The sequence below is a fragment of the Montipora capricornis genome, chromosome 2 (genome assembly GCF_036669925.1).
Source record: "Montipora capricornis isolate CH-2021 chromosome 2, ASM3666992v2, whole genome shotgun sequence".
NCBI lineage: Eukaryota > Metazoa > Cnidaria > Anthozoa > Scleractinia > Acroporidae > Montipora > Montipora capricornis.
In genome coordinates, this window is record NC_090884.1 from 12579991 (window position 1) to 12591903 (window position 11913).

The window sequence follows — 11913 nt, forward strand, 5'->3', positions numbered from 1 at the left end:
GGTTCCTAAATCCGGCAGCTATTTCAATAGCAATCATTTCTATTAACGGGGAAGTCATCTTCATTGTTTAGTAATTCAAATTAAAGAGGATGGAGTTTTCTATTAACACTTTTTAGGTAGAGAGCGCAAGTTGATGGGAAGGGAATTCCATAATTTGGACCCAGTTTGGGTGTCGCCACATAAGTGCCGAGCGTGCGCAGTACCATGCAATATTGAGAGAAGTATTGCCGGCTCTTCTTCGTCCCACGCAATTAGGTAGGGTAATTTCGTGCGACGAAGAAGAGCCGGCAAGACTTCTCTCAATATTGCTCGGTACTGCGCACGCTCGGCACTTATGTGGCGATACCCAAACTGGGCCCAAATTATGGAATTCGCTTCCAGTCAACTTGCGCTCTCTACCTAATTTATAATTTGGGCCCAGTTTGGGTATCGCCACATAAGTGCCGAGCGTGCGCAGTACCGAGCAATATTGAGAGAAGTCTTGCCGGCTCTTCTTCGTCGCACGAAATTAGAGTGGCGGAATTTGATAAACCCTTGTTGGTACATGTATTGAATTTTGTTAAAATGCAATTAGACTGGAATGTAAAGAAGAACTCAAGTCATTTAATACCATCTTGATCATGCGTGATAGCTGTTTACTCTTTGCGTGTCGAGAAAGTTGCTTCCATACCTGATACAATTTGTCAGGATTTTCGTGCGGACACAGCTTTAAAGGGTCTGATCAGGTTCCAACTTTATTTCATCGCTTCTTCGTCATTTTCCTCAAGGCCCACTGGATCATCGAGAAAGCATATCTTCATCTCAGATAGCAATTTAACAAACAAAAAAGTTATCATAACTTGGATTATGGAGGCGCGTGACTTTAATTTTGCTCTAAGTGAGATGGCTTTACACTACACGGCGGTCAGTCGTTATTCGATTGTCTTCAAATTTAAATTTGACATTATCCCCTTTATGGGATGACGAGACGTCTTTCATGAATCTACAATGGTAGGCATGACCTTGCGTATACAATGCTACGGTAGTTTTGGGTTTTCTTTGGCAGGCAGCGCTAACTAGTTGCTTAGTTGCGGAATCGATTGAAACCCAAGAGTAAGAATCTGGTATTAGGTTTGTCTCCATCAGCATCAGGAAAGTGTCCATTTTTAAACCAACGTTTGCCGGGAAATAAACAATAGACCGAATGTTGTACCTAATTCAAATCTCCCGGAGTTAAAGTGCCTATGATCACTTCCTTTTTTCTTCAGATTTTGAAAGTGTGATTGCTTAACACTTGACTGGAAAGATTTTGAGCTTTGATTTTTATCTAAAGGCTGTTTACTTTGCGTGTAAGTTTTGGACTTCACGGTCCGCCATTACTCACGTTCAAAACTGACTGATTGGACCGTAGAGGGTTGGATCTTGGGAAAAGTGGCGTCATTTACTCACTAGCTCAAAATATCAGCGTGTAAACGCAGCTTATTTTATGTGCAAAAAACGAGTTGTGCAAAAAAACGAGTCTGAAAGCCCGAAACTCCCGTGCTGCGTATTAATTGAGCCGCGTACACACGCATTGCATTCTTAAACTATTGGGTCTTTGACGTCATGTTGTCCTCGATCTAGCTTTCTCAAGATTTTAAATTCAGTAATGGCGGCTCATTAAATATGAAAATTCCAGTTAAGGACGGTGCCTACTAATTCAAAGGTATTTTTTCTCCAGTTTATGATTATACAGGAAATGTAGATCGTAACAAGTGTTACTGAAATACGAGAAAAAAATTGGGCGAAACCACGAATTTTTCAAAGATAGTAGATGAATAATATTTAAAAAAAGCTTTAAAATACAAAGCAAGGTATGGCGTTCTTTCTGAAATTGAAGCTTATCTCCGAAAAATGCATGGTTACCCCCAATTTTTTTTTTGGATACCAAGAGTACTTACTAAGATCTACTTTCTCCGGATAGTTTTGAACCGCGCAAAAATATCACTTTATTGGTAAAGCCCTGGCAAAACTATCGAACAAAGTTGGATCCAACATCCAACATTGTTGGACGTGAATGTTGAGATAGTGGCAAAACACTATCCAACATTGCTAGACGAAACAAGCTATCGGTGCAAGTTGGCGTTAACACGCAAACGAAAGGCGCTTGTAGCGTTTATGGTTCTCGAAATGTTAGTGGTTCTTCTTCGGTATCGTCTCCACCTTCAGCCGCCCCACTACTTGCTTCTCCTTTAACAAGGCTATCAGTCCTTTTCCTTGCTTGAACCGCCTCTGTTAGGAATTTCATCATATTAAAAAACTTCCATTTGCTTTTATACCGCTCGCTAGTCTTAAAACGTTCCACTTTGAGGTAACTTTTTCTTTCGGAATATCCATTGCCTCTGCTATTTCCTGGAGAGCTTTCCTTCGCCTGCCGCGATCATGATAAAGGGGGCTAAACGTGTCCCACGGACATGGCCTCGCTTCATACTCACTAATCAGAGCTTCAAATTCAACTTCCCAATCTTACCAAACTCGCTTCTTTTTCTTTCTTTTTTTCCCTTTCTGGCTGTCTGCAGCTGGCTCTTCGTCAATTGCAACAACCATGAGGCCCCGATTGTCCGTCATCTTTGTTTTGCAAATGACGCCAGAGGCCTAGGCTTGAAAATAAAATGGAGATTCCTGATTGGCTAGCAGAGCGAACGTGACCCGCTTCAGGATACAACTTTGTTGGAAGAGCGGCAAAACACTCTAACATTTTTTCGTTGATCAGAATTGTTGGGCGAAATGTTTGATCAAAAGCAAACTCTATCCAACATTTGATCAAGCAAAAATTGTTGGAGAAGCATCATCCAACATGGGTGGCCAAACGGTCGAACAGTGTTGGATCGAGCAAAGTTGGAGCGTTGAATCCAACTTTGTTCGATAGTTTGGCCAGGGCTTAAGCATCACCGATAGGAAACCCGAGTATCTCGAGATGCGCAGAACGTATGCGCAATAAGAATAGTAGGCACCGTCCTTAAAAAGAACTTGCAGGTGTCTTTTTAAAACCAAGGCTAAAAACGTGGGTCACTTACTGTTTAGTTTTAAAATCCAAAGAAAGTGATTTTTTTTGGTCACAGTAGCACTTTAAGATTCTTTGTGTACTGTATTTGCATTACAATGTAGAATTCACATGTAAATGATATGGGAATAAATGGAACAAAACGTTTTATTCCAAAGGATTTGAACTGGGTACAACATTGAGTTAGCCGATTTGGTCTATTACTGGTTTTCACTCACGTGATCAACAGCCATGTTTTTCAACGAAAACAAAAGGAAGCGTTTGCATAATAATAGAGTTAAATTCCCGGAGGATTTGGTCGGGGCACCAACATGGCCGCCTTTTCTTTGTTTTGGGCACCAACATGGCGGTCGTGACGTCATGTGAAAACCAAGAATTTTACCGCAAACCTTGGTTTTAAAATAGGCACTTTTCTGACCCTGATGGGGACTAGCGGCCAGTTTGGGTAAATCTTAGTCTTGGATGGTGGAGTGTTGTTGAAACGTTAGCTTACAATGATCTAATCCCTCATCGCCACAGTTTGCTCTTGCAAGCTGTAACACTTCTAGGCATTTCATTCAGAGTGCACATTTTTCACAAAGCCACCAGAACAAAATCTTTGAGACCCGAAACAAAAGAAAAGTGGAACTGAAGGGACATGGATACATTGCACAAATCAATTTTTCAAGACTACTTTTCGCTCGATGATCTGTTGCGTTTTCAATTTTACCATTTATTTTCCTGTAGTGCATCCCCGAAATTTTTCGGTTAGCAAGAAAAATGCGGAGTAAATAAGTTTGTGTAAGACTGACGTAGCACAGTAAAAAATGGACTTATTTTTGGATACACTTTACGCGGAAAAACAAACAAAGGACCACCACTTCCACCAATTCGAAGAGGCCATGACACGCGTGACAGCTTCAATCTGCCATGTTTTTTCAGGGACATCTAATTTTTGCGTGAACGAGTATTCTAAAGGTAGCGTAGCTCCTACTCTACTATAAAAACTACACGTAACCCATAATTCCTCGATTCGCTCTGACGAAGGGCTAACGCTCGAAACTTAAGCTTTTAGAATCTCTGTACGGTGGCCAATTTACATTATCAACTCCGTTGATAAAACCAAATTTTTGTATTCTAAAGATAGACTCATTTGTGACTGTGCTGGGGAGCCCACGCAGGCCGTAGGAACACTCTTACCTAATTCACTCTTGGTGTGTGGTGAGAAGCCTTTTCTGCTATTTCATCAACTTAATATGCTGATCATGAAAAGCTGCAACATCATGAGATGCCACAAAAACGCATATCACATTTTTGATTCCCATTCGTAGCTGTTGTTGTTTTTCCCTAAAATCCTCGCATGCATGGCTAAATTCTAGATTTTAGAGGAGAACATAGACTGAATGCATAAATGGCGGCCAAAAAAATATTCTTTTATGTGCTAATTAGACTCACTAGCCTCGCTCTCAAGCAACATTTCTTTTGTATTTTGCCCATGCAAACGAGGCCAGTGAGGCTAATTAGCACATAAACAAAATATTTTTTTGGTCGCCATTTATGCATTCGGTCTATGGCGACGAATTTCCTTCTATCTGGATCTAGGTCGACGTACTTCATGATACCTTAAAAATGATGGCCAAGTGATTTCCATAACGGAGAATTTACAAATGATGTTTTCACTGAACCCCTTTGGTATCCGTTTCATTTCAAGCAGGTATGTAGGTTAAGAACACCAACAAGCCCGTGGACGCCACGTTGAATTAGCAAAATGCGCATGCTTAAATACAAATTCCACGCTTTACCCTCCGCTTTACCGACACCGCGGCAAAGTGGTGCGCATGCTCCGCTTTGAACACATTTGATTCCTTTGATTCGAGCTTTTGAGCTCTTTGTTTTTAAGTTTATTCGGCGGTGAAGGAAAAGTTTCTTTTGGACCTTTTGATGATCAAGATTTCACGCTCAACATGGCCTCGACAGAAAAAGTAGGCAGTAGTTCCGAGTTTTTTCCAACAAGAAAGTCAAAAGAGGTAAGCTTATTTTAGGCATCAAAATTATATTTATTTGTTTATGTCGTTTCCATGATAGTTATCTTCGCCAAACCATGTTTGCTCGTGTTTCGGTCACACCAGTTGTAAATTTTAAACTGACAACATTTTTCCTTTACATTGTTTCGCTTAAGGGGAATTCCTCTAAAAACGCCGAGGGTTTTGACATGTGATACGAGAGCCATGGATTCTTCTGCGACCTGGTTGTCCACAGCAAGAGCAATGGTTTGTCTGGTAGATGTTGGTGTTCTCTCTCTTCCAGCTCTGTGTTGCTTTGCAGGACACACTAGGTTGTGGTATGATTAAATTTAATTATTGATCTCTAGATTTCTGTTGATTTCATTGTTCCAGTAATCTGACCTGAAGAAATTTAGTGGAAGGTGTTGATATCTGGCTGGCTGTCATTTTGACTGTCATTACTTTCAAGATGTGAGCAACTGTTTTTATCTGCATTGTTAGACAAAACCTCTTATTAAGGGTGTCAGTTAAGTTGTTTAGTTTTTTTTTAGAAGGGGATCGTTACAAATAGGGCACAGATTTCCATGTTTTTTCAAGTATCTTAAGTGATATCTGCACATGAAAATGAGCAAGTATTAATAATATTGTTGTTTAACTTGGACCAGTTTCCTTTTGTTTCTTAAACATGTCATTTATTTTGATTCCAGTGCTGAAGTTTAAAACTCTTCCTGCTGTGTGTGCTGATCTGGTCAAACCATGCATGGCAAGCAACATTCAAGGTTGTTTTCAGAGATTGTGATGAGGAGTTCAGCATTGAATATTTTATTGGTTTTGTGATGAAAAAAAGCCAGGGTTGTTTGTCATCTCTCATTTTTTTCCTGCATGATGACAACAGTATTACTGTAAATAATAGCCCATTTCCGATATATTTAGGCGCGTAAGACTGGTAGCAAATAAAGACACGAAAGCGAGGCTTGGGGGAATAGCGCGAGAGAAGTTAAATTAAAACTTACAGCGAGGAAAGATAGGAAATAATGTTTTCGTTTTGAGCCTTAATCGTAGTAAAAGGATGGTTAAATACTGTGCAGTTGCAACCTCGTTCCCAGGGCTTTTCTCCGCCGAGGAGAGGACGGGCGGGAAAAGACCCTGGCATCGGCCACGTGACTAATTTAAATGTTACATTTGCCACTAATTTATGCTATGAATGAAGTTCCGGCGAAGTCTACTCCAAAAAAGATTTATGTTCGTAGTTCAGTTTGTCAGCTTTGTGGTCGCGTCACATGCTTCAGGTTTTGAGCAAAACTGGTCTGTGGAATAGCGATAAACGACGGTGATTGCGTTACAAAGCTTATTTGTAGAAAATGTGAAGCATTCATCCACAGGGTACGTGACTTTAAACAACAGTGTCAAAATATGCAAACTAAACTTGAGCTTGAAAAATACTGTTCGGTGAAGCGTTGCATGGAATTGTCGCCATCTTGTAAACAGCCTGCATTTATTATTACATGCTAATTTATTACACCCAACTTTTCTGGATGTTTGAAAATCACGTGATCGGCCGATGCCAGGGTCTTTTCCCGCCCATCCTCTCCTCGGCGGAGAAAAGCCCCGGGAACGAGGTTGGTGCAGTTGCAGTGTGTAAAAATGGAAGCCATAACAGGCCAGATCTCTCGTACTTTCGCTTTCCTTCCGATCAGAAACTACGCAAAAAGTGGGAAACATTTTGTCGAAGGGCGGACGAACAGTTTAAGACGCTTGCAGATCCTCGGATATGTTCGCAACATTTCAGTAGAGAAGACCTTAAAAGGACGCTTTCCGGAAAGATTGAAGTCATTTCTTGTGGTGTACCGACAATATTTGATCCGAAACAGCCCGCAGCAAAGAGTGATCCTCGTCAAGAGAGGAAAAACAAGCACAACACTTGGCAGATAATTCAACAGAGCTACCGGTGAAAAGGCAAAGGGTAGACGCGCAGGAAGGTAAAATTGGTACAGTGCATTCATCAGCAGGGAACATCGGTGTGATCGGTGACCACGATTACACGGACCGAATCGAAAACGTGGACGACGGAACTTACAATGGAAGACCTCGCCAAAATGGAAAGGGGAATAAATCAGTCTTCGACTTCAATCCCACCCTCCAGCCAAGAAGTTAAAGTTGGCGCTAATGCTCAAAGAAGAAGAGAGCAATTGGTTCAAGACGTGTTGAAAAGCGATGAATCTGTAAAATTTTATACAGGCATTCCGTCACTATCGTGTTTCATGCTTCTCGTCAATACCCTGCTTCCGTATGCAGGAAAAATGAAGTATTGGGACAAGAACAAGCGTCAGAAATCCTACTACCAGAATGATCCTGAGAAGGAGAAACCAGGGCGAAAACGCGATGTTGGATTGAAAGAGGAGTTTATTCTTCTTCTGTTGCGGCTGAAACTAGGACTAATGGAAAGGCACCTTGCCGACATGTTCGCAGTTTCTGTCAGTACAATTAGTCGGATCAATATGACATGGATTCGCTCTTTAGCTCTGACTTTTAACGGTTCAATACTTCGCTGGCCATCAAAACAGGAAATTAAGACTCACATGCCTAATTCGTTTTCAAAATACCCAGGTACACGCGTCATTATCGATTGCACCGAGTTCTTTATTGAGAAGCCTTCCTCTCCAAGTGCCCAAAAGGCCACTTGGAGTGATTACAAACATCACAACACTGTTAAGCGATCGGCGAGTTACTCAAGAAAGTGGCCTGATAGACCTTCTGGAAGAGGGAGATCAAGTTATGGCGGACAGGGGATCTTCTGACAAAAAAAGGAGTAAAACTCAACATGCCCCCTTTTACTAAAGGTAACCATTAATCCTGTTCTTGCTATCCCTAGAATGGTTATTTTCTCTAGCGTTTTTTTTTTCATTAACATCTCCAGCCCTCACACACTAAAAAGTAGGCAGTCACTTCTCCTGCAGGGGGTGGGTACTCACAATAGCTGACTATACTGTAGAGGTAAATTAGATGTAGTCATCCTTCTGTAGGTATGTGAAAGTGGTACCATTTTCTATCAAAGCTATCTGAAAGGGGTAACTTTTCTGGCAAAAGTGGTATAACAAGGGTGTGGACCTGGGTAAAAAATTGAAGTAGACAACCCCCACTTCACAGAACAGGCCGCTTTAGAGCACTGTCTAATTTAGAGTTTTAATTTTCCACTCAGGTAAACAATTGTCAAGAAAGGCTCGCAAAGAAACAAGTTCAATCGCAAAAGTGAGGATACATGTTGAGAGAGCAATTGAGAGGTTGAAAGAATTCAAAATTTTCCATGGAATCATCCCATTAGCATCTTTAAAGTTAATAATAATAATCAGTGAAAGGTTCCGGCAATTCTACTTTTCTAGAAAAAGATCAACTCTTGTACTTGAAAAGAGCAGAAAAATTAACTTTCTGCATTTATTTTTCATAGAACAAAATGCAAAATTTTTACCTTTTTTGTTAATGCTAGTCGATCGGGTGAAAACTAAAAAAAAGTTAAAAAAAGGCGGGTATTTTAAGCTTTCGAGTGAAAATATTTTGACGTCAGTATTGTTCACTTTTCATGCATTTCTCACTTTACCAAACAAAACTTTAAAGAGGGAAAAAGTATCTTTTTTTCAGTTTGAAACGATCTCTTCAAAAGCGGGAGAAAGGCACCTTTTCTGCGGTTAAAAACGTTGCAATCAAAAGAGCAAAAAAGGTATCTTTTTTGTGGTTGGAAGCGATGTTCTCATAAGTGCGAAAAAGGAACCTTTAAAAAAAAACGGCGTTTTCAAACTATATTTGAGAGCCGTGTCAAATTCTACTGATTGACAGATGTCAACCGTTTAGCGCCATTTGTTTTGCTTGAATTGACTGACCCACTAGTCAAGAGACAAATATGGCGGAATATATGGAAAGCAATGTCACTTTAATAAGGAATCTCATTGAAGACAACAAAACGTACAAACATGTCAGTGAAATTCTCAGACAAAACTTTCCAGAAGTAACAAGAGGCTTTTCAGAAAGAAACGTGCGATTGTTTCGTGCTAAATATGGGATAAGATGACTGAACGAATACGAAGTGGATTCCATCGCTCAGGATTGCGTGAACGAGGTAAGCTTGTTTTTGTTTTTGCATTTTTTGTATCAGTTTCTTTGAATAGGGACGTTCAATTTTCATTCGAATCTCCCCCTATGAATGAGCAGATTTCTACCACCTCACTCTTTTGTCGGAAAAAAACTTTTCCTACCCCATCATTTTTGTCGGTCCCTTTGGAAACGGATTCCTACTAGTTGTCTGCGGAGGATACTCATCCATGGGGAAGGGGGAACGGAATAAAAATGGAACGTCCCATACGTTTTCATGTATGAACGATTGTCTGAATATGTGTCTTTAAACTTTGGGTTGGCCCGACGTACGGACACAAAATGATGACGGGTTATGTCTGCAACAAAGGCTTAGGTTTTAGCGGCAATCAAGTTTCAAAATCGCTGAGACGCGTGAATCCAGTGACTCATTCCAGAAGAAGAGAAGATACGGTTCGCAGACAGAATCCAGTTCTATATTATGCACCGTACTTTGGCAACAAATTGCACTGTGATCAGAACGAGAAGCTTGCTATGTACGGATGCACGTTTTCGCCATGTCTGATGGGCGTAGCTCAAAAATAGTCAAACTGTTTTCTATGCCAAAGAAAAATGCTGTAATAATAGTCACACTTCAGGTTAGTACTGTTCATTGTTGTTCCTATCTTTTTTTTCTTATTTTGAGATAGGCTTTTTCTCAGAAACGAGAGGGGAAAAAAAAGCTGTGAACCATATATGCAGACGCGCTCTAGGCAGGTGGGTATGACGATAATGATCACGTAAGCGTTCAATGTCCACGAAATGGGACTTCGGTGAAGTCTAAAAGATTCTATTCTTCCCCAAATGTTTCTTTTGAACCCCCCTTTTAATAACGTTTAAATGCCGAAAATTAGAGCCAAAATACGAAAGCTTAAAAGTTAAAAAAACATGGACAAATATGTCATTCAAAAACTGGTCCTCGATTCTTATCATATTAGTAATATTTAATAATGGGGGCTTCTATTATTAATACTTGTTGAAACTAACTGCAGGGTGTCTCCATGCTCTGGCGTTAACAAAATAAATTATTGACTTGCCAATATTAGTATTTACCAAATCAGTGAATAGCAATTTTGATTGACTCCTGTAACTCGGAATATAGCTGATTTGGTAAATACTAAAACAACTATCCCTCTCAGGGTTGGTGAACAGCCCTAGATATACACCTCGACGCTTTGCATCCTGGTATATATCCAGACCGCTATTCACCTCCCCTTCGGGGATAGTTGTATACTACTTGTCCTTTTCCCAGCATTATTTGTTTTTAATACAATTCGATTTTAAGAGTTCTTTAGATAATATTTACTGACACGAATAATAAACATTATTCTTAATTCTCTTTATTTACCCGGTACTGTTTGGCTAATCACGTTTGCGATTAGCATGAGCCCTATATCAAAAATGCAAAAAAATTATTAACATTTCATAGAGACAAACAATTAAGGAAATTAAAAGGAAATTAACGTGTAAAAACGAGTGTCTTTATAACTTGAATAGACACGGCTAAATTTTACTGTCAATTTTCTTCTCCAAAATAACCCAAAATCTTTATATTTGTGCAAGAATGAACAGACCTACATTAAAGTTATATTTTGGCCAGTTCAATAAAAGCACTCCATTTGTTTATTAATAATTAAACTGTACTTATCCAGCGGACTTAGGACAGTCTCAATTAGAGACACGTGTTAAATGACTAGTAATTATTTATAAATATTAGTGTATTATTTCTCTTTTCTCGTACAGATTTGCCTGCAGAGCGCAAGTGGCCAGAGGTAAATCAACGTGTCGTATACCCAATAAAAGAAACTCTCGTGCGAATGGAAAATGGTTTATTGATAAACATGTATGACCCAGTTGTTCAATTCTGTGTTTCCTTCATGAATGTAGCTGAGGTTGGACTGAAGAGAGTCATAGGATCATGGAATTTACATTCCATCGACGGTTTGTATCGCATTCTGGTTGCGTGGTTGCGAAGAACATGATGAACTTGCACATCTCGCAGTTGTTGTTCTGACTCCGACTCTTAAACTGATAAACTACAATCACTATAATATGACTACTTTGTTATTCTTCCTAGGAAAGGACAATCGAATCCCAGATGTAGTTGCAAGAGCAACAAGGAGAATTCGTCCATTAACGCCTACAATTGTGCCAAGTGTTCAAGATGCCATACATATGTACACCAATGCTGGTGGAGTCTTAACATCTGAATGTTCTTTTGGCAACGCTCCCTTGGCTGATGATGGGGCACTAAGAAACAGGCGTGACGCAGAGTTTGTACAGATAACCCATCATTCTCCCAGATTTTTGAAAATGTTATATTTGGGAATGGTGCCCTTATGGAGACCGCTATCCTTTCATTTATTAACATCACAAGATATTTATCTCCATGATCATGCTCACCCCAGCCATTCTGCGATTTGAAAGGACCGACAGCTATAAGGGAATGATATATCAGTTTATGGCACCATATGGCAGGCTTACACCGTTTTTAACTGAAATCACAATCAGGTTGTGTAAAAGGAGCCCGTTTGCCAAGTTGAACGATGAGGGAACTTATGTTAGACGCATGTTGTGGAAGTTCCCCCAACCTGCGTGATTTTTTTGGACCCATGTTTTTTTATTTGCGCGTAGAAGCCATGAAAACTGCCACAGTTCGAAGCTTTAAAGTTTGAAAGCTATGCCAACTATAGACAAGATTGATGTTAACCTCATGTTTATTTTTTGTTTTCCAATACAACTGTTGTAGTCTAGAAATTAAAGAACAAGATATGACAGTTGCTATTC

The 11913-nt window shown here is 39.9% G+C and overlaps 2 protein-coding genes across 3 annotated transcripts in view; both read left to right on the forward strand.

Moving 5' to 3' along the window:
* LOC138038875 (ankyrin repeat and protein kinase domain-containing protein 1-like) overlaps positions 1-249 on the forward strand; it is a 6955-nt gene extending 6706 nt beyond the window's left edge. For both annotated transcript variants that reach the window (XM_068884957.1, XM_068884958.1), the window contains exon 3: positions 1-249. This exon is cut by the window's left edge. The gene's annotated coding sequence lies outside the window, so the exon portion shown is untranslated.
* A 6833-nt stretch (positions 250-7082) lies between these two features.
* Positions 7083-7802, forward strand: LOC138033566 (uncharacterized). Its single transcript, XM_068881354.1, has one exon. The coding sequence runs from the start codon at positions 7083-7085 to the stop codon at positions 7800-7802; it is 720 nt and encodes a 239-aa protein (XP_068737455.1).
* Positions 7803-11913: the final 4111 nt, after the last annotated feature.